Source organism: Pteropus vampyrus, unplaced genomic scaffold (genome assembly GCF_000151845.1).
Source record: "Pteropus vampyrus isolate Shadow unplaced genomic scaffold, Pvam_2.0 Scaffold141, whole genome shotgun sequence".
In the NCBI taxonomy this organism is placed as follows: domain Eukaryota; kingdom Metazoa; phylum Chordata; class Mammalia; order Chiroptera; family Pteropodidae; genus Pteropus; species Pteropus vampyrus.
Window position 1 is genome coordinate 2,561,912 of NW_011888922.1, and position 26,079 is coordinate 2,587,990.

Here is a 26,079-nt window from a genome sequence, read left to right on the forward strand (position 1 = left end):
CTTAGGCAGTTGTCAGAGTTGACACATTTGGGCAGATCTTCAGTCACGAAGGGAGGGAAAGAAGTTCATGAGCACAGTTAAGGACAAATGGGGTAGAAACAGTCATCAGTCATTAGCACCAAAACCACACTCCTAACCATTTTCTTTCTTACTGTGTTTACTTGGTAATTCAACAATTAATTTATGCCAACAGTATTAAAAAATGAACAGTGTTATCTGTCTGGACTTGGACAAGATATGCATAACAATGGTAAACAGGCCAGAAATTGACATTTTCCTGTTTAAGGCTTGATGAAATTGTCACCAGAGATAGTAAACAGAACCAAAATAATTTAGTTGGTCATGCTTTAGATTTTAAGATTTTGAGCTATGGGAAATGAAGTTTTGAGAATTAACTCCAGCTTCTAGAATAAAGTGGGGCGTGTAAGGCTTCTAAAAGACAAGATTCTTCCAAGAATGACATTTATATTTAAACATAAAAACACTATAGATTTTGGGATACCAATCCAATGGACCAGATTCATATGCTGTTGGAGGACTATAGAAAGATCTCTTTACCAGAATGTGTGGCATACAGTAGTGAAAAAGAACCTTGACTCCTCGTAATTAAATTCATGTGAGCATAATCATACAGAGGCAGAATAAAATGTTGATGTCCTCACTTGTACCTCTTAAGAAGGTAAATTCTGGGAAGGGCTGATTCACCTAATCTCCACTGGAGATTTGAGGTAGCTCCAATTCCTAAATATCAAAATGATAAGGATCACCAGGCTTCTTTTGTGCAGTGGAAGTACAAGTCTGTTCTGAAATGGTTTATGGCCTTTTGCATCAGTCAGAGGAGAATAATAGTGTCTGTAGCAGGCATAGGCAAATGTCAGGCTAATCATAGATCTAGCTAGTACATCTTGCCAGTGATGCTTGTAGTCAAAGGTGCAGGACGGTGCAATCACAGCTGCAAAAAGTAGAGGTGACAGAAAGGCACAGAACCTCTAAGATTTCCTGTGGCCTTGTGGTGTGAAGCAATGTAAATTCCCTGCCAGGTAGAAGGAAGCAAAGGCCAGACCAGCAAATGCAACCTAATATTTAAGGCTCAGGTTTATGAAATCTTGAGGTTCTTAAAGAAAGGGGGAGTTTCTCCAATTTAAGAAGAATGTCCACTAGAGAAGCTCTTACAGCCTCATTCACCACATCCTTCTCTCCTGTGCACAAGTCAGAATGGGCTTGCTCAAGGAAGCAGCAGTAGAAGTTGGGCATGCCTCCCCTCTATCAGTTTTATTACGTTGGTAAAAATGCCAACATAATAAAAAGCCCAGGCAAAGCTGGCAGCTAGGCAGGCTTCTTTGCTGTCTTTTGTGTCTACCTTCTTGAGACATTTGGCCCTCAGGATCAGAGACAGCAGAGAGAAATTCTATGATGGATTCTGGTAAGGCCACATCTCCTCTGGTTGGATAAGCCTCTGGAAGGAAGGGAGATGCACTGATCCGCACCTCCAGTTTGCCTCAAAGGCCACCACCACCCCGCTGCCACCTCCCCATCTTCTGTTATGCACTCTTATGTCTTATCTTTACTTTGCAAATGAGGAAAGTGAAGCTCAAAGAATAAATTGCTCAAGATTATATAATTAGTAGGTAATAGGTAGAAACTCCGGGTTAGAACTCAGGTCTTTTGGCTACTAAAGCCTGTATTCTCTTTACTACCATATACTGTCTCTCATGTATGAGAAAGTGACCGGGCAGTGGGGAGGATTATTTTTGCTGCTGTCATTAACACTTGCATTACCAGATTGTTTGTAGAGCTGCATTTGAAAGATATCACTTAATTTATCATCTGTTTTTCCCCCTTCTCTCCTACACCTGTTGTTCAGTGCTTCAGGCACTGTGTACACTGCAATGGATGTGGCCACAGGACAGGAGGTGAGTACCTACCACCAACTATTGCTCTGTCAGCTATACTGTTTTTGTTTTGTTTTGTTTTTACTTTTTGGTTTCTTGCTATAGCAAACTAGAACTAAACATAGGAGTCACTGATTTTGGAAAAAGTCACAGTGTCTATCATATGGAGAACAGGTTGGAGAAGATCAAAGTGGAACAGGGGAGTTAAGAGGTTATTGTGTAACTCTGGGTGGGAAGTGATGGTTTGGACCAAAGTGGTAGCATAGTATAAATGGAGAGATGTGGATGGATTTGAGAGGTACTTAGGTAAATTTGATAGAATTTGGTGATTAACTGAATGTGAGGACAACTCACAAGTGAGTAATATTAGTCAAGGAGAAAGAAAAAAGGTCGAGGTATATGAGTTTGAAGAAATTGAATGCTGCTTGAGAGACCTTCTTGTAGAACTGCCTACTGAACAATTATTTATAAAAGTTTGGTGCTTGAGAGAGAAATCTGATGTAGAAGAGATTTAAACATGTGTCTTGACTCCTAATCTAGATATTCTCCCATTACTCTGTGTCTAGGATTCCAGTAGACATTGAAGTCCTCATTTGGAGGCACCTCTTTGTTTTTCTTATTTCATTAAGCTGGGAGCACTTGCCTTACTGCCAAGACCCACTGACTGATCCAAAATCTTACCTTCAGCAGAAGGAAGCCATGAAAGGAATGTAGAGTATCCGGGGTTCCCTTGCATTCTACAGTTTTGTTGCAAAGCAGGAATGTTGGCAGGTGGATTGTGGATGGAAGCTGCCTGGGGAAGTTCATAATTCAGAGTGCTGGGGCTCAGAGGTTAAGAGAGGTACCTCCTGTTCTAATGAAAGTAAGAGTTGGGCTGCTCTGAGGAAGGCTACTAGGACCTGCTCATGTGTTTTTGGTGGTTGAAACCCTCTGGTACACTGGAGAAGTTATGGCTAATAGGGACTGAACATATCTCACTGTGCTCTTGTGAGTCTTTTATGAGAACCTAAGCCAAATATTGCGGCTCCATCAAAAGGAAGTCTACTTTGTAAAAAATCATTCTGATTAAGGATTTATTAATTGTTCTTTGAGGTCAGAATCTAACAACCTAAATGTTTACCTTTAGTGACCTATTTATAACCTTAGGCAACTCATTAGACCTCTGTGAGCCTGAATTTTCTTTATTTATAAAATGTGCATGATAGCATATACCTCACAAAAGTGTTGAAAGAATTCAGTAGAGCAATGCATATGAAAATACATCATAAACTTTAAGAATTACATATTTAATTTATATATGTACATATTTATTTATTCTACACAACATTCACTGAACTTTTGCTTTATGCTACACCTTATGCTAAGAATAAGAACTATGTGAAAGATTCAGTCCCATGAAGGCACTCAAACATTAAAATCATATATAATGTAAGAGACCATACTTTCCATTCTGTAATTATAGAAGTCCTGTAGTGCTGACAGGAAGCTGTGTTAAAATAATGGTGAGGAAGGAAGGATGATATCATTGTGCCAATTTAAAACATGGTGAATAGGAGGCAGAGATAGAAAAGAGGAGGTTATACTGATCCTAAAAAGAACTCCATTAGGTAGGTAATATTTTGTCCTTTTTACTGATGAGAAATTTGAAGCTTAGGGAGTTTAAATAACTTTTGCAGGTTTGTACAATTAGCAAGGACTGGGTTAGAAACTTTTGATTCTAAAACCTAAACCTTTGCTTTCTGGGCTTCAAGGCCACAGCAGAGCTCGGGTTAGGCACTAAGGCTCGTTGTCATGTTTCTGGTCTCTGGGGCCCTACAGCCCTTGATGTGAAGTAGGCTGGTGATAGGCAGTTCCTTGAAGGCCTAGAGGCTGCATGTGTGAGAAGCTCACTATAGGAAACAGAAACTTGACTTCACGATGTACCTGCCTTGTGGTTGCAAAACTATGAATGGAAATGAGTCCATTAGGGCAGCTAATGCAGTGTGGTCAGGAAGGCCTCATTTCCTGCCCCAGGGTGTATAAATCTTTAGTGGAGCTGGCCAGATGCTCTCAGTCTTTGTGAGTGAGTGCTTATTGGGGTTTATCTAGCGGGTAGACAGAGCTATTGTCTGTCAGATATAGGAAGGTTAGCATATTAGTGCTGGGGAGTTTTCTAGTTACAGATCCAATAATTATTTCAAGTGCATTTTTAGAAGGAATATGTGTAATAGAAAGAATACTGGAAGAGGCTTTGGAGTCATATGGACCTGTGAGCATTGATTATGACCTTGAGTGATTTTCTTTTAAGTCTAAAGTCTTAATTTCTTAAACTGAAAATTCAGATAATGATATTTACTTGGCAGGGTTGTTGTTAGGTTTTATTGAACTAATGTAGGTAGAGCACCAAACGCAGCACCTAGCACACAGTAGGCATTCAGTAAACAGTGGTGGAGGGTGCTTGGTTTTTGCTCTTGTTCCAGCTAATGTTGTTATTCTTGCTCTGTGCCAGGTACTCATGAAATGCAGTTATTACTGTGATTAGCATTTTCATTGTTGCCTCACTTTATTATTTAAATTTCTTTTTATATGTAACACATTGGCCACTGTCTCATTTAGGCCTCAAAATAATCTTGTGAGGAAGGGAATTAGGGTTAATATTATTATCCTCAGTGTATGAAGAGACTGAGGCTTAGAGAGTTTGTGATTGGTGAAGGTCAGTAAGTTGCAGAGTCAGTCCCAGAGGTTAGGTCCTCAGAGTTCAAGTCCAGTTCTTTTTCTGTTACAGGAATGCTATCTGCTGGCCCTAATGGGAGGGATCTGATTAGGTGAAGGACATTTAACCTAGGCCATAGTTAGTAGCTATTGAAAAGGACCCCTAGTGTTCTGCCACTGCCTCTATGTTATTTTCTGCCTACCTCTCTTCTCTTTGTTGCTAGCAGTGACCTCTGTGAGGTTCATAAGCATCGTTTTATCCTCCAGGATGACCTAGGGAACTCCAAAGGAACTCCTTTGGCTCCAGATCTTAACATGTGTCATAAGGGCTTGCTATACTTAATGTAATGTCTTTAGATCAATGTGTTGCCCTTTAGCCATTAGAAAAAGCTAATCATCAACAGTTAATAGAAAGCTACAACCAGATCAGAAGCCTAACCTGATAGGAGACCCCACTCCAAAGCAATTTTTTCTCGCTTGGGGTAGGGGAATGGATGTGGTCAAAATGTTTAAAAGAATCATTTCTAATTGATTAACTAGATCTCTGAAGAAAACTGTCTGGACTTAACTTGAAGAAATAATAAAGCCAGGGTTTTTTTCCCATAAAAATTTGAATTATTCATCCTTTACAGTTCTTGCTACTTCTGGAGAGACTAAGTTGTTCTATTAAGTGGACATGTTCTTGTCTGTTAAGCAGAAAAAGAGAAAATGTCTCTATGGAATAAATGTTCATCAAACAATTTAAAGTCTACTCCAACGGTTAGAATCGCCTATTGCTAATGCATTTTGTGGTTTAAAAATAAAGTACTTATCAGCTCATTGAATTCTCTCTTTCCTTCTTCATTTCCACAAACATTTGTTGAGCACCCACTGTGTGTCAGGCCCTGTGCTTGACACCAGGGGATTCAGAGCTTTCAAATGAACTCAAGCTTCTAGACATACATACCCTAACTAATCATCATGCAAGGCAAAATGTGGTAAGTTTCATACAAGAAGTATAAGTATGATCTTATGGGGGCATTAAAGAAGGGAAAAGGCTATCTTATTTGAAGAATGAAGTTTATTTTAGCCTGACATAAAGTATAAGGAGCTTTTTGAATATGTGAAAATGATGCCAGATGTTCCAAATGGAGAGACGCTCAGATCATGGCGTATATGAAGGAATACAGTGGGAAGGAAGATGTGGTCAGATCATGAGAACTTTGAATGTTGTACTGAGGAACATCTCTAGGCAAACAGGAACTATCTATGATTTTTAGCAAGGGGAAGTGTTATTAAATTTGTACTGTGAGGGAAGATTAATCTGATCATGTGTGCAGGATAAATTGGAATCACTTTTGAAGGTTCTTATCTAACTAACTGAGTAGCTATGAATGCAAGTCACATATCCTGAATCACAATTTCTTCATCTGTCAAAAGGGCTCAGTAGTAATGCTTAACTCAGGCTATCTCTGAGGATTAAATGAAATAAACTTGAGAATATCTTACATAGTACTTGACACACAGAAGAAATGGATGCAAAAGTGCCCTGGAAACTAACATATACCTTATATTTGTGTTATGTGGAAATTCATTTATTTCTATAGACAAAAATCCTACCAAGATCTTTTTTATATATAAATATTATAAGGGAATCTTATTCCCTTTTTCTCTTCTCTCTTAACCTGGTCAACTCTGATTTATCATTCCATACCAAGTTCAAAAAGTCATCTCTACCTTTATGAAGCCTCTCTACATTGCCAGTTAAAAGAGTTCTTCCCCTAATTTGTGTTTCTGTAGCACTTCATATAGACTTTTGTTATAGCATACCTCTTTTATATTGTGATTTTTTAAAAGTATTTTTCTAATATATTTTATTTAGTAGCAAGTTTGGTTCTCAAACTTTGGTGCACATCAGGATCATCCGGAGAGTTTATTAAAACAGAGTTTCTGATTCAGTAGGTCTGGGTTGGGCTTAAAATTTTCATTTCTAACAAGTTCCCAGATAATATTGATAGTGCTTGTCTGGAGACCTCACATTGAGTACCACTGGTCTATGATAATAAATTTTGAATTCCTCAAGGGTAAGACTGTATCTTATTCACCTCTGTCTCCTTAGTATTTAAGTTCTGGTGCTTAGTAGATGCTCAATAAATGTCGAGTAACTCTGGTTGCATATTGAATGTACTTTGATTTCAGGTGGCCATTAAGCAGATGAACCTTCAGCAGCAGCCGAAGAAAGAGCTGATTATTAATGAGATCCTGGTCATGAGGGAAAATAAGAACCCAAATATTGTGAACTATTTGGACAGGTATGGAGTGATAGGTCTTATCAGAGAGACAGGGCCTTTGGGACTGATGGGTGGCGAAGCTGTCAAAGAAGTCAACACCAGCGCTCAGAACTGCCTGCATTTAAGAATCTTCTATGATGCTTAGCTCTCTGCCTCTGACCCTGCATACTGCTGGACACCTTTGATTGCTGCACAATCTTTCTGGGTTAGGCTAATCCTACCACTTAGTAGCTTCTAACAGCTGATCTTCGTACTGTTTGTTTTGCCTCAAGGAAACCCTTCAGCCCATCTGCCTGAGTCAGATACACAGGTTTTTAAATCATTCTGCATCCAAAATCTTTCTTCCTCCTGTTTACCCTCCTAAATTACTTCTAGTTTGTATTCTCCAACGATGTGACATTCAGTATTTTAATTTAAGATTTGACCAAAGTATAGAGAGAATGGGACTTTTTTGTTCTAAACTTCTCATTCATTCTGATTTCATTCATTGTTTTTTTTTTTTCTTTTCTTTTTTTAGGAGACCTGTTTCATTGTTGACCCCTAGTAAATTTGTAGTCAGTTAAAATCTCTGATCCTTTTTTTTTTTTTGACATGAGTTTGCCTTAAAATGGTATAGTGGGACTTTATAGTTGTTTTCATTAAATCCCATATCAATTATTTCAACCCATTGTTCCAGCCCATCACAATTCTGTTATTCGGCATAATAATGGTGGTCGTAGCTAGCATTTGCGTTATGCTTTACTTTGTATTAAGTGCTTTCATGAACAGTATCTCATTCTGAAGTAAGGTTTATTATTTATATTGAACAGATAAAGAAACTGAGGTTGATAGAAGTTAATAAATAGTCCAAGACCAGTAAGCCAGTAAGGAGCAAAGGAGGGTTTTGGATTCAACTCTTCCTAGCACCAACATCCATGCCCTTTCCATCATATCATGTTTTCTCCAATATCTAAAAAAGAAAGCTTCTTGACCAGGTTTCAGAGACATCACAGGTAGAAGTGATATTGGACTAAGTTTTGGACTCTAATTCCTTTACTACTTATATTGCATTGCCAACTAGATTTCGTTTCTGCCAGATTTCTTGTTCTGCATCCAAAACATTGGTAAGCTTCAGTTTCTTTAAAGAGGAAAGGAGTTTTGACTTTGACCTTCCCAACACTGGTGTTGATAGCTGTAGGAAAAAAAAAAAGCCTTCTCCTTTTGGGTGTTGATTGTCTGTGATGTGGGTCACGACTGACTCTGAGGAATCCTCAGAAATTTATTACCATCTCTTTTAAGAACTTATTATACAGAGAATATAGCTTGGACAAACTACTGAAGGCTATAAGGGTACCAGATTTATATCTATAAGGGACTCGGGATAAGGAAAAATGAAAGCTGTCCAATAAGTGTGTGGCTTAGCTCATAAAATAATGAGTTCTTCATCACTGGGTTTCAAAACAGTAAAATGCATGACCATGTTGTTGAAAGAATTTGTATTCTGGGAGTGGAATTAGAAGATTTATAAATTTTTATATTGATTATGCCTTTGCTAGTGTATTCAGAAGCTTAAACTATGGAATCAGAAGTAAATAAAGCTCAGTCCCTGCCCTCAAATAGCTCCTAGTCTGCTGTAGAAAAAAAGGATGTGAGAGCTCTTGTGGGAGGACAGAGTGGGTGGTCTTAACCTGAGCATTCAGTGAAGGCATTGCAGTTGAGAGTCTGTGGGTTTGTGAGTTGTCCCAGAGGAGAACTCCATCCATTTGTTTTTCTCTGAATACATAGTGCTCTGAGGCTTTACTTGGAGATGTGGTTTTTGAAGATACTTTGGCACAGTGTGTAGCCATAAAGTGTGTGAGACAACCTGCATATGGACTTGTATTTCTTAGCTCTGGCAGTGACATATTCTATTCAGGTAAATGGGCTTTGCTTTGTCAGTGTCCAGAGATAGTCTCTTGGACCCTCATATTTCTTCTTTGCATCAGTCCAAGTTGACAGATGTCTTGATGTGTTGATTGAGAGGCCATAAATGTGGGTTTGTTTTTTATTTTGGTCAGGGAAGAAATAGGCTTATGCCAGAGAAGGGCTTTTTATCTAGTCCTGAATTTTCTTTTGGTCCAAGTCTCCATAATCTTTTCCCTCCAAGGAGATTTTTAAAAAGATTTTAATTAAAATATAGCTAAATACAATATTGTATTAGTTACAGGTATATGCCATAGTTATTCAACATTTATATACCTAAAGAAGTGATCACTGTGATATGTCCCAACTATCTGACACCTTACAACACTATTACAGTATTATTGACTATATTTCCTATGCTGTACGCCTCATCCTTGCGACTTACTTGTTTAATACCTGGAAATTTGAACTTCTTATTATCCTCTACCTTTTCCCTCCCTTTTCTGATTTTTCAATTACAGTTGACATTCAATATTATTTTATTAGTTTCAGGTATACAGTATAGTGGTTAGACATTTATATAATTTATGAAGTGATCCCCCTGACTAGTCTGGTACCCATTTGACACTATACATAGTTATTACCATATTATTGACTATATTCCCTATGCTTTACTTTATATCCCCAAATACTACCAATTTGTATTTCTTAATCCCTTTACCTTTTTCATCTTCCCTAAACCCCTTCCCATGTGGTAACCATCAGCCTGTTTCCTGCATCTATGATTCTGTTTCTGTTTCATTTATTTGTTTATTTTGTTCTTTAGATATAAGTGAGATCATGTGGTATTTGTCTTTCTCTGTCTGACTTATTTCACTTAGCATAATACCTTCCAGGTCCATCCATGCTGTCACATATGGTAAGATTTCATTCTTTTTTTTTTTTTTTTTTATGGCTGAGTAATAATCCATTGTGTATATGCACCATAATTTATCCAGTTGTCTGTTGATGGGCATTTAGGTTGCTTCCATATCTTGGCTATTGTAAATAATGCTGCAGTGAACATAGGGGTGCATATATCTTTTCAAGTTAGTGTTTTGGTTTTCTTTAAATACCCAGAAGTGGAATTGCTGTGTCATATGGTAGTTCTATTTTTAATCTTTTGAGGAACCTCTATACTGGTTTCCATAGTGGCTGCAAAAGAGACTCTTAAAGAAAGAATTAATTTGTCACATTTTTTTTGTGTGGAAATTTAAAAAAGTACAAGACTTTTAATTGTGTAGAATACAGAATCTTGTGTAGGGAGTACCAGATTTATAGTCAAGAGAATAAGACCCAAATCTTACCCTTTCTTGAGACCATTTGTGTTTTTCTATCTACCCTGCAGTAGTCCCAATATCAGGATGAATATAAGGTGCCATACCACACAGCTCATAGCTTCTTTGTTTAAAGTAGCAGAAGAGTCTAAAAGGCTCTGGGCTATCCTTGTTTTTATTTGTCTTATCTTTTATTTGTTTATAGCTGAGGATACTAACCAGACATGCTAAGTGACCTATTTATCATATAACAGACTGAGTAATCAATCCCTGAGTGAAACTATTTGTTCTAACTCATGTCAGCCCCATAATCTCTTTAGGGATGTAATACTAAATGACAGCCCTTGGCTTTACACAAGAGGTTTTGGCAGCCCTTGCTGGATTCATTCCATTCCTAGAATCAGAGACACTCAAAATGGAGATTATTGTCAGCATATCGACTATGCGTATAACACTTTACAACTTTTAAATAGCTTTTAGAATCATTATTTAATATTTATAGTTATCTTTTATTTTACTCATTGATTTATTTAGTAAATATTGGCACTTACTGTTCTGGGCTCTGATAGAGTCTTGAACTAGACCCAGTAATTGGTCTTATGGATCTCAGTAGAACTCTCAGAGAGGTTTAGTAACTTTCTCTAACATTGGTAACATAGACTCCAAATCCCATCTTTGTCAAATGGTTGGGTGTTCTCTGCTTTGATGATTCTAGAGGTGTAGGAATCATCCCTAATTTTAGGAAGCATTACTTTGTATTGTGATGTAATATAACTTTATATTTCATATCTTCACCCTAGAGATCTTTAGTTCTGCCTTTTGGGAGTTCACAGAGAAGTCTGTTTCATTTTCTCCAGGTGAATCCTTAAGAGATATCAAGTTAGTAATTCTGTCCCCCAGATTCTGCTTTTACCCAGAAAAAAGAACCCTAGACTCTTCCAATGCTAATGGAAATGTAGGTTCATTCTGTGTTATGCTTAGTGTTTGAAATCCAGTGCTGTGGCTCATGTACGCTTCTCCTTTGTACTCAACCTTTGTCTGTACTCCTACAGTTACCTTGTGGGAGATGAGCTGTGGGTTGTCATGGAATACTTGGCTGGAGGCTCTTTGACAGATGTGGTGACGGAAACCTGTATGGATGAAGGCCAGATTGCAGCTGTGTGCCGTGAGGTAAGATCAATGGCCAACCAGCCTTGAGCAGGAAATGGTCTTCACATCCATGTCTGTCAAAGTTCTGTAAGATGAGATCTCAGCCTGGGCACTGCGGAGATGAGAGAAATTAGTTAGACTCTCCCATCATTCTCTTATTATACCTGTTTTGAAATTTCTATCACCATGATTTTTTCTTTAAAGATAACTTTATTCTGATTATAAAATCATATATCCATTGTAGAAAAATTAAAAAGTACCAAATATATATATAAAGTCACTCATAATTCCAGCCCTTAAAGATAACTGCTGTCAACACTTTGTAATATTTTTCTTCATCTTTTATATGGATATACATTTTAATTATATATTTTATGTTCCTGCTTTCTTCATATGCTATGAAGTTTCCTATGAAGAAGAGCAAGAAGGTAGTGAAAGAAGTAGTACTATTTAAGAGTCATCAAGGAAGGTTTTGCATAGATTTGTATAAAGATTTGAATGATACAAAAAAGCAAGAGAAGCAAAAATCTAGGGTGAAATACTTCCAGGCAAAAGGAATAGAAAACAAAGCTTAAATAGGTACTTTCCTTTTTTCTCATTGCTATTGAATGTCTAAGGTCTGTAGCATGCTGGTATAAGAAGGGGAAAAAACCCTCCACAAGAGTTATATGAGAAGCAATATCCTCAGAGGATAGCCATGTTTTCATTAGAGCAAGAGAATGAAAAGAATATTCAGAGAAGTTAAGGATATTGGATGTTTTGCTAATATGAGACTGGAACTTTCTGATAGCCCAGTCATAGAAAGATTTGGGAATTGGGGAAAGAGTGATTACTTTAGGTTCAGAGTTTTTTTAGGGATGAGTCTCACAGTATGATTGGGGTTTGATGGTGCAAGATCTGGAGGCATACAGATGAAATTATATAGTTGTGTACTTAGACTTAATCAGTGTTAAGAATCATAAAATCCATGTGAAATCAATACTGTCCTAGAAAATATGATCACTTTTGCATTAAATACTCTGGGGTCTGGAATAGGCACAGTAGGTTAATGGAATTAATACAAGCTTGGGATTCTTAGACGATCTGACTTTTATTTTTTTCTGTACCACTAATGAAGTGTTTCTCAACTTTTTTTTCATTATCTTTTCCCATCCCCAAAGATATTTCGAAGACTTTTTTTCTCTAATTATATTCTCCCCATGAAATTTTAATACTATAGATTAACTATACTGTATATCTGTTCATGTACTGTGGCCTTCTGGAAAGCCACAAACCATCATAATATCTAAGATATTTTTCACACTCTGGGAACTGACTTTCACTGGTTAAGAATACATGCATGTGTACTTGGGGAAATCAATTTGCCTCAAATTATTTATCTTTATAATGGGAATTTCAGCGCTCACACTGTATATACCTTAGGGGTGCTATATGGATCAAAAAGCATTTTAAAGAAATTTTAAATGTTACATAAATAGGTGGCATTACCATTATCCTTAAATTCTGGTAGAGATCTTCTCCTTTTGTAAGAGTATCTTTATTGAGATATAATTCATATACCATATGATTTACCCATTTAACGTACAGACAGTTCCTGACTTAATGATGGCCCTATTTATGATGTTTTGACTTTATGATAATACGAAAGCAGTATGCATTCAGTAGAAACCATAATTTGAATTTCGAATTTCAATTCACCCGAAGTATATAATTTCATTGTTTTTAGTATATTGAGTTGTACAATCACCACCACAATCAATTTTAGAATCTTTTTATCACCCCCAGAAAGAAACTCCATAGCCATTAGCAGCCACTCCCCACATACCTCTCTTTCTGACCATCTACCTTATGCAATCACTAATCTATATGTCTCTATAGATTTGCTTCTTTTAGACATTTCATATAAATGGAATCATATGATATTTGCTTGTTTGTGACTGGCTTTTTTTGCTTAGCGTAATAGTTTGAAGATTTATCCTTGTTATAGCATATAGCAGTAGTTTATTTCTTTTATTAGCAAATCAGATTCCATTGATCTCTTCATTAATTGATGGATATTTGGGTTATTTCTATTTTTAGGCTATTATGATTAACGCTGTGAACATTCATGTATGAGTTTTTGGTTTAGATGTATGTTTTCATTTCTCTTGGAGTGGAACTTCTAATCATATAGCAACTCTAGGATTAACATTTTGAGAAAAGGACAAACTGTTTTCCAAAGCAGCTGTACCATTTTGTATTTCTGTTAGTGTATGAGGGTTCCAGTTTTTCAAAATCATCCTTTTTGATCATATTTTTTGACATCCAGGGGCCAGGGTCTCCAGCCTCCTAAGGAAAGCAACTCTTATAGAGAAGAGCTTCTTCTGGGTATTGGTTCGTTCTTAATTTAACTATTTGTATATATATTTTTTGAAATATATTTTTTGAGAACATGTAAATAGTATATTCTAATTGGTTTGCATCTTTAGTATTTTTCAGTTGGTAGAAGCTTCTAAAATTTTAGCTTTGGGTTCTGGATTTAAACTAGTAGATTTAGTAGCAAACCTGAGGTTATCTTTTCTTATCCCTACATTTTACAGATGGGAAAACAATAACCCAGAGAGAATAAATGATTTGTCTAGAATGATTTTGTCTGTCAGGCAGTGGCAGAACTAGGCACTTTCATTGTTCCATTCAGTCTCTGTGTTACTCATTTTGCTGCTAAGTATAGGTGTTTTCCAAGGTTCTTTCTTTCTCTTATTTTCTATAACATTTGCTAGTTCCAAGCACTTATATAACTTAAAATAATAAATCACCTCTTCAAAAATGACTGCTAAATATTTATCTCAAGTCCAGGCCTCTGTCAAGAACTTTAAGACTCACATGTTCAGTAGCTTAGTGGACATTTGTCTGTAAATGTTCACAAGTATATAAAATTAAGCATTCCCCAAACAGTATAAATTATCTCCTCACCAAAATAAAATTATCCTTCTAACTTCACTGCTTCTGATAGCACTTTCATGTGCCTAGTTTCCCAAATATGACTCTTACTTGTCACTTTCCTCTAGTTTTAATATTATAGAATCCTTTCCATTCTTCCAAAGTAGTTTTTCTTGGGACTCAGGTTCTTTGACAAGTATCTAATGATCTATAAAAGACTCCAAAATATATTGGAGGAACTCATGTACTTAAAACTGTTAAAAGGTATATTATAATGAAGTATAAGAAATAAGATATAAGAAAGGTATAAGGCAGTGTGGAGTGTTGAAAGAATGCTTAGCCTGGAGACAGAAGACTAGAGTCTAGACCTATCTGTGCCACTGATTCGGAGCAAGTCATTTTACTCATTGGAGCCTCACTTTCTTTATCATAGAATGAGGAGGTTGGATTAGTTTATTTTCTATTAGTCTTCGTATTATATGTCATTTGTTTCTACCTCTGCCCACACCACTTCAACAGTGCCTACAGGCTTTGGAGTTCCTGCATTCCAACCAGGTCATTCACAGAGACATCAAGAGCGACAACATCCTGTTGGGAATGGATGGCTCTGTCAAGCTAAGTGAGTAGGAGTGAGAATACTCTCTACCCTGTGGGACCCTGTCTCCTGTGGGATGGTATTCATATAATAGTATCTAGAGGACTCACTAGAGAGTGTTTGTTTGTTTCCTGAGATATGTGGGATCTTTATATTACTCAGCATTATTTAGGGTGTCTTTTTTTTTTCATTAATTTATACATTCAGCCAAAAAAATTTACTGAAGGCCCACTGCATGCTAGGTCTTCTGATGGGCACTGAGGATACTTTTGCCTGTCTTCAAGTAGTTCTCAGTCTAATATACTAGACATGAAATACATAATTACAAAAAAGAATTTAGTGTAATTTCTGTCATTCAGTCTTTTATTCAGCATTCTTTTATTAAACGTCTGTTACGTGCCTCTGGGAATAAAAAAGTGAGTAAGAAGACATAGTCCTTCCTATCAAAGGCTTCATAATTTCAATAAACATAATTGCAATATAATATAAATGAGCTGCAGGCAGAACATTTTGTTCAAAACTGTAGGGACCAGTGTCATAGGTGGATTGGCAGTTTATGGGAAGACTGTCAGCACTCTTTATCCTGAGCACAGCATGAGGAACTGATAAAAGCAGGGCCACGCCTCATTTTAGGTGATTAGTGTTTAAGCCTGGAACTTATGCCTGGGAAATAAATCAAGGACCTAGTTGCCAGATTTTGGGGTATGAGAATGGTTTACAAGAAGAAAGAAGAATTGGGACAAGTAATCAATGGGCAGCTTGGACTTTAATGACTAATCCTTCTGGCTTGAAGAGGGATAAGAGACCAGAGGTGATATTTCTTACATTCCTTTTACTTCTCTTCATGGTTGATCAGGGGCAGACGAGGCGCTGGACATGAAGGTGGCAGTTATGCGACTCCAGCTTTGGAGAGACAGGGATTGCAGCAGGTGGGAGTGAGACAGAGCTTGACACCTAGGGTAGGCACACAGTCAGTACTCATGGAAGGAGTCCCATAAATATAAATCTTTTCCTTCTTCTCTTTACTTTTTCTAGCTGATTTTGGATTCTGTGCACAGATCACCCCAGAGCAGAGCAAACGGAGCACCATGGTGGGAACCCCATACTGGATGGCGCCAGAGGTTGTGACGCGGAAGGCCTATGGGCCCAAGGTTGATATCTGGTCCCTGGGCATCATGGCCATCGAAATGATTGAAGGGGAGCCCCCATACCTCAATGAAAACCCTCTGAGAGTGAGTGTTACTAGTCCAATTTCAAGATGTTTGGGCTGTTGTTGATAGTCCCAGGGAATGGTACTCAGGCTGTTCTCTGTGGCTTTCAACCAGGATCTCTCTTTTCTGGATAAAACTAGGCACTGCTGAATTTAAGTATAAATTTCCAAAGAAAAGGAATATTAAGTCATGCATTCATTTATAACATTCAACAATTGAGTTCCTATCATGTGTAAGAAACTATTCTAATGATAGTAGAACAAATTAATATATTGTGACAGAAGGTAAATGCTAGGAAGAAGAGGAGTTTAAGAGAGTAATTGGGGAAAGAGGGAGAAGCGTGCTATTTTATTTAGGGCAGGGAAGTCCTCTCTTATAAGTTATTTGTATGAAAACCTGAAGAACATAAAGGAGGAAGCCATGAGATTAACCCAAGAGTTTTCTAGGAATCAAATGTACTGAGCACTTGATTTGAGAACATGCTTGTTGTGTGCAAGGAAAACCAAGGAGGCCAGAATCTCTGAAGTGAGTGAGCAGGGTGGAGAATGGTAGACGAGGTCACAGAAATAGCAGGGAGCCAGATCAGGTAAGACCTTGTGGCCATTATGAGAACTTGCAAGAGATTGGAAGTCATTGAATTTTTGAGCTGAGGCGTAACATAATCTGATTTTTGTTGTAAAAGAATCATTTTGGCTGCTTTTATGGAAAATAGACTATGAGATAACTGTTGTAATCATTGAGATAAGAGTGATGGCTTGCAATATATTGGTAGGAATAGAAGTAAAGAGTGCTTGGACTCAGGAAATATCTTAAACTGGGCCCAAGGTTGATATCTGGTCCCTGGGCATCATGGCCATCACTGACAAGATGAATTAGATTTCAGAGAAAGAGAAATCAACAATAAGTACAAGATTTTGGACCTCAATCACAGAAAAAAATTGAGTCACCGTTTACTGAGAAGGTTGAAGAGCAGGTAAAGTGGGATGATAGTTGGTTTCGAATGTATTAATTTGAAATGTTTGTTTAAACATCCAGGTGTAGATATTGAGTAGAGTTGGGCATGAGTCCAGAATTCAAGGGTAAGAGGTCAGGACTATATATATAAATTTATTGGTAAGTAGCATATAGATGGCTTATTTAAAAATAAGAACTAAGTTATAGATGGGGTCCCTCATCTAGGGAGTGAGGTGTGAGTACTGAGCCCTCAGGTAATCTTATATTTACGGGTTGGAGAAACTAGCAATGCAGACCAAAGAGTTGCCTTCTGAGTAGGAGGAGAACGGAGAAATGCATGTCTTGCAGGCCAAGAGAACAGTGTTTTGAGGATGATGTATCACATGTGATTGATAGGTTGTGTATTATAAGACTGAGAAATATCAGATTTGCCAAGGTCAAGGTTATTAATGACCTCGATAATCAGTATCAGTAGAGTAATAGGAATAAAAGCCTAATTAGAGTAAATTCACAAGAGCAGGTGAAGTTGAGATGGCATGTATGAACAGCTACTTTTTAAGGAGTTTTACCATTAAGAGAACAGAGAAATAGCAATATCATGAAGTGGAGTTGAGGGAGGGTTGTTTTTTTTTTAAGGTATTATAGTATATTTGTGTGCTCTTGGGAATGACCTAGTGGAGAGGAAGAAAATGGTCACATGTAGGAGTGACATTCTTAAATAGATGAGATGAGTTGGATCAAGTACTGAAGTAAAGAGCGTTATTTTAGTGTATGGACAGTTTATCCATTGTAATAGGAGAGGGAAAGCAGAGTATGTAAATCCAGATGCAAGTCAGTTGGTAATTTTGGTCACGGGTAAATGTGAAAGTTATTCTGATTGGTTTTATTTTTTTCATTTATTCCAATCTCCCATCCATGCAGGAATCCCGTGTGTTGTCGCTGATAGGTGGCCATCTAATCTTATTTGGATACCTCTTATTGGAAAGCGCGTCAGTGTACCAAACTGAAACTACCTTTTGTAGTTTCTACTCTTTGGTCCCAGTTTTGCTCTCTGAATCCACATACTACTCATCTTTCCCTTAGTTTAGCATGGCCTTGAAAATGATGATCAGTAGGGAGTGATGGAAATAAGACTGGGATTTGAGTCAGAGGACATGAGCACTTATGAACAGCGTGATGCCAGGTATATCTTTTTATGTTTCTGGACTTTATCTGTGAAATGGAGATGATGATTCTTGTCCTGCCCATTATCCAGAGTTATTGCGGTCTTAATGAGATAGTGTTTTTGTAAGCACTTAGTGAATTGAAGTGCTGAGTGCTTGGAAGCTTTAGTATTACTCTGTTTTTCTTTACCTTGCCCAGGAGATGCTTCATGTTAGGGGACCAGGGAGACAACAGCGAAACAGGTTGCTACTTTATAGAACACCACTTTTCATATTCCTCTCCCGCTGAAAGAAATCAATTCTTAGATAACTGAGGCGAAGGCACCAGGAATAATGTCCTCCAGCAAATGGACAGATGTTTAACCTGTCAGGCTAAATGAATAATAAACCCTGTAGATCTGTAATCAAGAATAATACTAAACTTTGGGTATGTAACACAATTCATAACTTTACAAAGTGCTTTCCAATATACTATCTTGTTTTCTTTTTACAGACATGTGAGATAAGCACTATTATCATCCCCATTTTACAGATTAGGAAGTTGGAAGTTCACTGGCTTGCACATGGTCACGTGGCTTTTAAATGTGAAACCTGATCCTTGGGTATATACTTGGTTTATACCTGGGTATATATTTCCAGTATATACCAGAGCTGCCTCTTTTTTCCTAGAGGCATAAAACAGCTAACCATATTTCTAGAGGGCATGTCTGGGACCAAGAGAGAACCTCAGTTGGAACCTAAGGTAATTCTCCATTTGTGTTGCCAGGCCTTGTACCTCATTGCCACCAATGGGACTCCAGAGCTTCAGAATCCAGAGAAGCTGTCAGCTATCTTCCGAGACTTCCTGAACCGCTGTCTTGAGATGGATGTGGAAAAGAGAGGTTCAGCTAAAGAGCTGCTGCAGGTAACTGTCCCTATGCAGGGAAGCACCAAATTTGTGGAATTGGGTTTTTTTGCTTCATTTTTTGTCTGTGAGGTACTGGTTGTTATAGAATGAGGCTTCTCTCATACCACTTTCCATACTCAACCTATAGTCCTAGGTTCCTAACCTTCCTTATCCTGGCCATTTGCTCATGTTATCTCTTAGGCTCTTCCTCAGCCTATTAAAACTCATTATACATTCTCCTAGGCTCTGCTTAAAAATCTACTTTCTCAGCTCCCAGTGAACTTTGCCTGTATCTTTCTTTAGCTGTTGTTTTGTTCTGCCTGGTTTAGCCTAGCAGAGTTTGAATCTTGGGGCGAAAAAGCTTTCTGACATGCAAATATTAGACAAGTTATATTTTACTGCGAGATAAGCTCAAAAGATAACATTTTCAGTAAAGGATATCAGAGGACATAAGTTTAGGGACAGTTAGTGAGTGCAGCTTTTCAAATCTTTCCAGTTTTTCCATTGGACACCTTCTTAGGTGGTGGCCATGATATTCTTCCAAGCTTGGGGAAGCCTAAAATTGGGGGTTTACCAAGTCTTTTTTTATACTACCACTTGCTTAATCCTGAATATATAGCATAATTATTTCATATGGCTGCAAAAACCACCTTTAGCAGGCCACATTATTTGTATTTAACATTTATGTTTCAGGTACAATTTCTTATTACTAGTGTTATTTTACTACATTGCCTCTGGTGACTTAATAATAAGTATTGCATGTAACTTTGTGACAGTGATTAATCTGTAGGCATGCACAGTCAATTACTTTCGTGTTATGAGGACCAAGAGCAACTGAGCAGGGCAGAGCAGAGCAGACATTCCAGACTGCCCTGAATTAAAGTTAGCTATGAACATCTCTTTCTGACTAAATTATAACTTCTATTTTATTAACCTCTGGTCTCCTCTTATACCTAATGCAGAATAGTATTCAGAAAATATTTGTTGAATTGAATGGAATTGTTTAAAGTATTTACCTTCATTGAAATGTTACCTTCTGGAACATTATTTAGCATTTCTTCGTAATTGGGGTTACTGGCTACAGAGCACTGGTCTATTATATATGAGATCTGGGTTCTGCTAAGTGCAATCTATTACTCTCTAGAATCTTTCAGGACTTTTTAAAAGTCCCTTATAACAGACAGTACAATATAGGATCCCTTTGCTTTTCATATGAGATTTGTTCTGGAAACTCTAGGTATTGGGAAATGTGCAGATACTATGCTAAGCCTGTGATTAGTGAAGATATCATTGATATCATTGTTACATACTAAATTATAGTTATTGAAAAATTAGTGCCTTCTAGAGTTTTCTTCCTGATGTAATATAATAATAATAAATACATTATATTGAATCTTTACCACTCTCTAGGCACTAAGTACTTTATATATTTTTTATCTATTCTTTATAACAACTCTGTGAATTATAACTTCTGTTATTCTCATTTTTACACTAGAGGAAACTGAGGTTTCAAGTGTTTAATAAACTTCTAGCAAAGAATATGTGTGTATATATGTGTTTATGTGTGTGTCTATACACATATGCAGTATGATTAAAAAGAGTCTTATAAGGATGGCAAAAGAATCAAATATGCAAATCATTTGAGTTAAATAGTTATGTTTAAATATAAAAAGTTTGGTTCTTAGTTTCCTGGTAGCCAGGACAGAAAAGAAAATGTGATGGTTCTGTGTGTCAAATGGAGGAAACATCCCAACATCCTCAAGACACAAAGCTTTTTCACTAACTAAATGTAAGAAAAATCAGTTTTGGTTAAGAGGTTCTGAGTTACATAAAGAATTGTTTTCCATAACAATTTTACTGAAAATGTAGATATAGTTTTCATATGGTGTTTTCTCCAAAATAGTCTTCTTTAATAGTTTTGGATGTGGCTCAAAAGTACAGCCCAGTGCAAATAATTAACCCTTACTGGATTAATTAGCCTTACTGGATTCAACAGTAGCACAACAAATTCCAAGATCAATGCTCTTGAAATGCAGTATTGCAATATACCATTGGGTCGTAGTTTGTTAGTACCTTCCCCTAGAGATAATTATTATTATTCTGATTATCACCGTAGTTTAGTCTTACCTAATATAAAATGGAATCACATAATATGAACTCTCTTGTATCTGGCTTCTTTCACTCAACATAATGTTTGTGGATTTAATCCTGTTGTCAGTATATCAACTATTATTTGTTATTGCTGTATAGTATTATATGAATATAATGTTATTCTTCCATTTTCTTGGACATTTGGGTTCTTTTTAGTTAGTTATGACGATTATAAATAAAGCTGCTATGGACATTCTTGCCATGTGTCTTTTTGTGGATGCACAAACTCATTTCTCTTGGAAATATACCTAGGAGTGGAATTGCTGGGATAAAGGACAAATATGTGTTTAGCTGTAGGTAGATATAGCTAAACAGTTTTCCCAAAAATGATTTGTTGTCTTTGGGGATCATCTGAGCTCTCTAGGTAGCATCTTGAGCAAATGTGGATGCACTTAACATCTTGTAATGGTTGCTGAGGAAGAATGGTAAACAGTCATGTATCTTTTGCTCTTTTTTTCTTCCTAGCATCAGTTCCTGAAGATTGCCAAGCCCCTCTCCAGCCTCACTCCACTGATTGCCGCAGCAAAGGAGGCAACCAAGAACAATCACTAAAACCACTCTTACCCCAACCTCATTGTGCCAAGCTGTTTGTGAAATTAATGCTCATTTCAGAAATTCCAACCCCTGGTGCCCTCGCTTCCTCGCCTTGCTCCTCCCATTTCCTGGTCTAGCACTCTCAAGACTTCAGTTCTTAAAAACCGTGCGTCCAGCATTGAAGAGAACTGCAACTGACTAATCAAATGATGGCCATTCCTAAATAAGGAATTTCCTCCCAATTTGTGGATGTGAAGGTGGTTTATGATCAAGGGTTTATATGAATAAACTCTTGGACTCCTGTTTCTACATAGCAGAATCTTCTGCACACACCAATTCCCCTCACCCCCTGGCTTATCAGTTCTTGGCTATATAAAATTTTGCCTTTACAACATCAATTTGTAATTGGTTGAAGTTTCCTTAGTGCTCGATTTTCAGTGACGAAACTGCCCAAACTCCTTATTGTACTTGAAAATTGGAACAGCTTGAGGAATGCCATGGGGGTTGATAATCTACCAGGGACGTGAAATGCCTCAGCTTCCTGGACCATGACTTTGGCACAGCTGATCCTGATATGGGAGAGAGAGCTACCACATTTTCTTTGTGCTTCTAGCAACTGTTTGGGAGGGTCTTGACCCAGTAGTTTTCCCCATGCTATTTCTTGTGAAATGGTCTTGGCTATGTAGCAGCTTTTGACTCCCTACATCCCCTAGGCTGCTGCACCCAGTCTGTCTTTGTTTAGAACATTGATAAATTTCCTAGGGCATATGCTGGGTGAGAGCAGTGTGAGAATTCAGAAAAGAAAATTAAGCTGCTTTTAGAACAAGGCTGGACGTCAGCACCTGTCCAGTTAATACTGTGACATACGTGATGTGTCAAGAACTCAGTCTCTTTTTTCTATCTGGGATAAAGAGCTGAAAGATTAACTCAGATCTTCTGATGGCTTAAACCTTCAAGTCATAGGGAAAGATGTCCAAATCTGAGAGATGACATGTTTTAGATGGATTTGGTGGCTTGAGATGATATTCTGCCAGCTGTGAGAGAACCTTGTTTTTATGATGCATGGCCAAGCTCTTTGCAAATGAAAATGCTTGCATTGGGTGTTGGGGATGTTTGCTACCTCCTGCTATTTTTGTGGTTTTGGTCCATCCACTATGATAGGACCCCTGGCCAGCATTGTGGCTTGTCATGTCAGCCCCATTGGCTATCTTGTTATGCTCTGAGGTACCATTGCCTCTGCAGCACAAGTTTTATTTCCTTCAATAAAAGGAGATGGAAATACTCTACTTGGAGTACATGCCTTTCTTTCTTCCTTTCCTGTTTTCCTTCCTTTTTATTCTAATTTTTTTATTTTGAAATAATCTCAAACTTAAGAAAACTTAAGGAAAAAAAAATATATATTGTTATTCTCAAACCATTTGAGATTAAGTTGCAGATAAAATACCCCTTTAGCCCTATATACGTAAATGTATATTTTTTCTTCTTAACACTTTTAAATATAAATTAAGAGAAGTGGGCCAAAATGTTTGTATATGATAAGGTATTGGCTCAAGCAATTATGGAGGCTGAGAAGTCCCATGATCTGCACCTACAAGTTGGAGACCCAGAAAAGCCAATGGTGTCATTTGAAATTCTGACAGCCAGCGAGTCAATGGTGTAGGTTTCAGTCAAAGTCTGACGTCTGAGAACCAGGAGTACCTAGGGCAGGAGCTCAGTGTCTCAGCTCCATCCATAGTCAGGCAGAGAGCAACCTTTCTCCACCTTTTTGTTCTATTCAGGCCCTCAGCTAATTGGATCTTGCCCACTCACATTAGGGAGGGCCATCTACTTTACTCAGTCTACCAATTTAAATGCTAATCTCTTCTGGAAACACCCTCACAGACACGCCCAGATATAATGTTTAACCAGATTCTGTGCATCCTTGGTCCAGTAAAATTGAGACATTAAATTAACCATCACACTCCCCATTCCCACCTCCAGGTGAAGGAGGTAACTCTATGGGGGACCAAGTGAGCTGACAGCTCTTATAATGATAATGCTATGTTTTTGGCTTTTAGATTAAGGGGTCAAAAGAAATAAGATCGGTGACCCCCAATATTGTTTTGTGGGAAAAAAAAAAAGGCACAGGAGATCCTCCATGCAGTTACTTAACGGACAAGTACAATTGGATTTCTTACGTGTAAGACAGAAGGAATGTTAGATGATGGTACAGCCTATCAGACACTGGGCATGATGGGACCCAGACTATACCTTCTCACTTTGAAATTGCAGTGGTAAACTGGTTAGTCTGATGAGGCCTGAGGAATTCTTAGCTGATTGCCCCTCTGGCATCTTAGAGTTGTCTGATTAGTTGGATGTTAAAACAAGCATTGGCTGTGCAGTGAACTTTTCAACACTCAATTTAAGCATTATAGGGATTACTGTTTACTGCCGGGATAGCTACACATCCACTCAGATAATGGAACATTCTTCATGCCCAGGCAGCTTAACACATATTTCCATGCCTTTTACTGCCTGCAGTGTTATGAAGGCAAGAGAACTCTGAAACTCTACTCACAGACAAGTGCTGCTTGTCTAATTCTATACTGATATTGAATACATCTGTCCCCTTTGTGTTAGTTTTCTCTTGCTACATAAAAACTTACCACAAACATTGTGGCCATAAACAACACATTGTCTCACAGTTTCTCTTGCGTCAGAACTCTGGGCACAGCATGGCTGGATTTTCTGCTCAGGCTGAAATCAAGATGCCATCTTAGAATTCTGCCCAGCACACCCTGCAAGGGTTTATCTACTCTAAGCCATCTGTTAAGGATCCAGGAGTTACAGGATGGGGAAAAAACTGGAATAGAACAACTATGGTGCATTTAAATTGGTAGGTTAGCATTGAAATTGGTAGACTGAACCTGGATATTCCTTTCCATACCTCTGGACTTTTTTCCCTACTCTGGTTCTCTTTGATAGTTGAGAAGGCTGTACAATACCCTGTACCAAGAATGGGCAGACACCAACCCAAAGGCACTGCTCGTGCTGTGAGGCTGGCTAGTGGTGACCCATCAAACTGAGATTGCACTGATACCTTTGTCCTGCATTTGATGTTATGGTATCCTTGCCATGTGGGCACTGTGTTAGGTGTCTTCACCCTTGGATGTAAGAAAATGTAGTCGAACTACTCTGAGACCATGGAAGGAGATTGTTGGTGATGGAGCTACTCCTGGCTTCCTGTTATGGTGATTGTGCTGGACTAGATGTTACAGATATTCTCAAAAGAAGCCTCTCACCAGCAATAAGGAAATATCGGAAACCATGGGAGGCATTTGGAGGAAGTACATTTTATCTTATATTTGGAACCCTTCAGGAGATTGTCACCCATTCTTCTAGGCTTCTTTTATTGACAGTTTCCTAATCTGTCACAATACTAGATCAGTCATCTGTTACTGAATGCAGCAAGGGAGAGCTGGAAGCATTCCAGGGTTGCCTAACATTTATTTACTTTCATTATACCACCCACTCCCTGCCTATGAATCGGTAGACAATGGACTGTTAGGATCCATGTCTGGCTCTTCCTCTATCTCTTGGGATGACACACGATTCATTGTCATTAGGAGAAATCCTACGTGCCTTGGTTAACCTTTATTCAAGCCCTGTAACTATGAATGTTGGCCTTAACTTTGCACAATGCACACACACAACTCTGGACTGGATAACATGCCCTATCCTAGCCTGTTTTCCTCTGTGGTCAAATGGCCTTCACCTGTTTGCCTCTGGTGACCATGACCTATAACCCTGAGGTGATCACCCAGCTGTTTCATGTTTTCTGGGATTCTCAGGGCCCCATAGCCACCACCTGGCCTACACATAAAGGAAAAAACTTCACTGTTGGCAGTTGGGAGGAAGGACTACCAGACACTACCTAGTCTTATTCCTGGGTGGGGGTAATTGAGACTAAAGTCAATAGGAAATATTCCAGTTATGCTAGGCTAAATAGCTAATGATACCACTCCAGCTACCTAACCAATTAGCCTGGATTCCTTAGGGCAGATTTATTTTTATTTATTAGCGTTGTTACTGTTACTTTATGGTGGATTTAGACCACAGAATTGATCTTCATGATGTGACAGCCAAAGGCCTGTCTGTACTCTAATCAACACATCTTATTGTTTATGGATCATGATTAATGATAAGTAGAATAATCAGTATTCAGCAAATGAAAAAAGGCAGTAAGGTTATCTAGTGTACCTGAAAATCAGAACTCAGTTACCTCTTCTCGTCTGACTCTGAGCTCCCTCAGCCTCTGGTTTAGGGAAGGGTTATTCATAACTTTCCCCATTCTGGTGATTTTCAGAGTCTGGTTTCTGTACCAGCAACATTAACATCAACTGAGAACTCTTCAAAAATTCAAGTTCTCAGGTCTCTCCATGGACCTTCAATCTGCAGATAAGTCCTCTCGGTGACTCTGATACAGCT

General features: G+C 38.0%; 1 protein-coding gene across 2 annotated transcripts in view; it reads left to right on the forward strand.

The window, feature by feature from the left end:
- The window catches only part of PAK1 (p21 (RAC1) activated kinase 1), a 67,750-nt gene extending 45,740 nt beyond the window's left edge, over positions 1–22,010 (forward strand). For both annotated transcript variants that reach the window (XM_011368378.2, XM_011368379.2), the window contains exons 9-15: positions 1,865–1,913; positions 6,762–6,874; positions 11,103–11,220; positions 14,638–14,737; positions 15,749–15,945; positions 18,808–18,945; positions 21,544–22,010. In XM_011368378.2, the coding sequence (XP_011366680.1) occupies positions 1,865–1,913; positions 6,762–6,874; positions 11,103–11,220; positions 14,638–14,737; positions 15,749–15,945; positions 18,808–18,945; positions 21,544–21,630 (802 nt within the window). In that variant the 3' untranslated portion in view covers positions 21,631–22,010. The remainder of the gene's footprint in view (positions 1–1,864; positions 1,914–6,761; positions 6,875–11,102; positions 11,221–14,637; positions 14,738–15,748; positions 15,946–18,807; positions 18,946–21,543) is intronic.
- Positions 22,011–26,079: the final 4,069 nt, after the last annotated feature.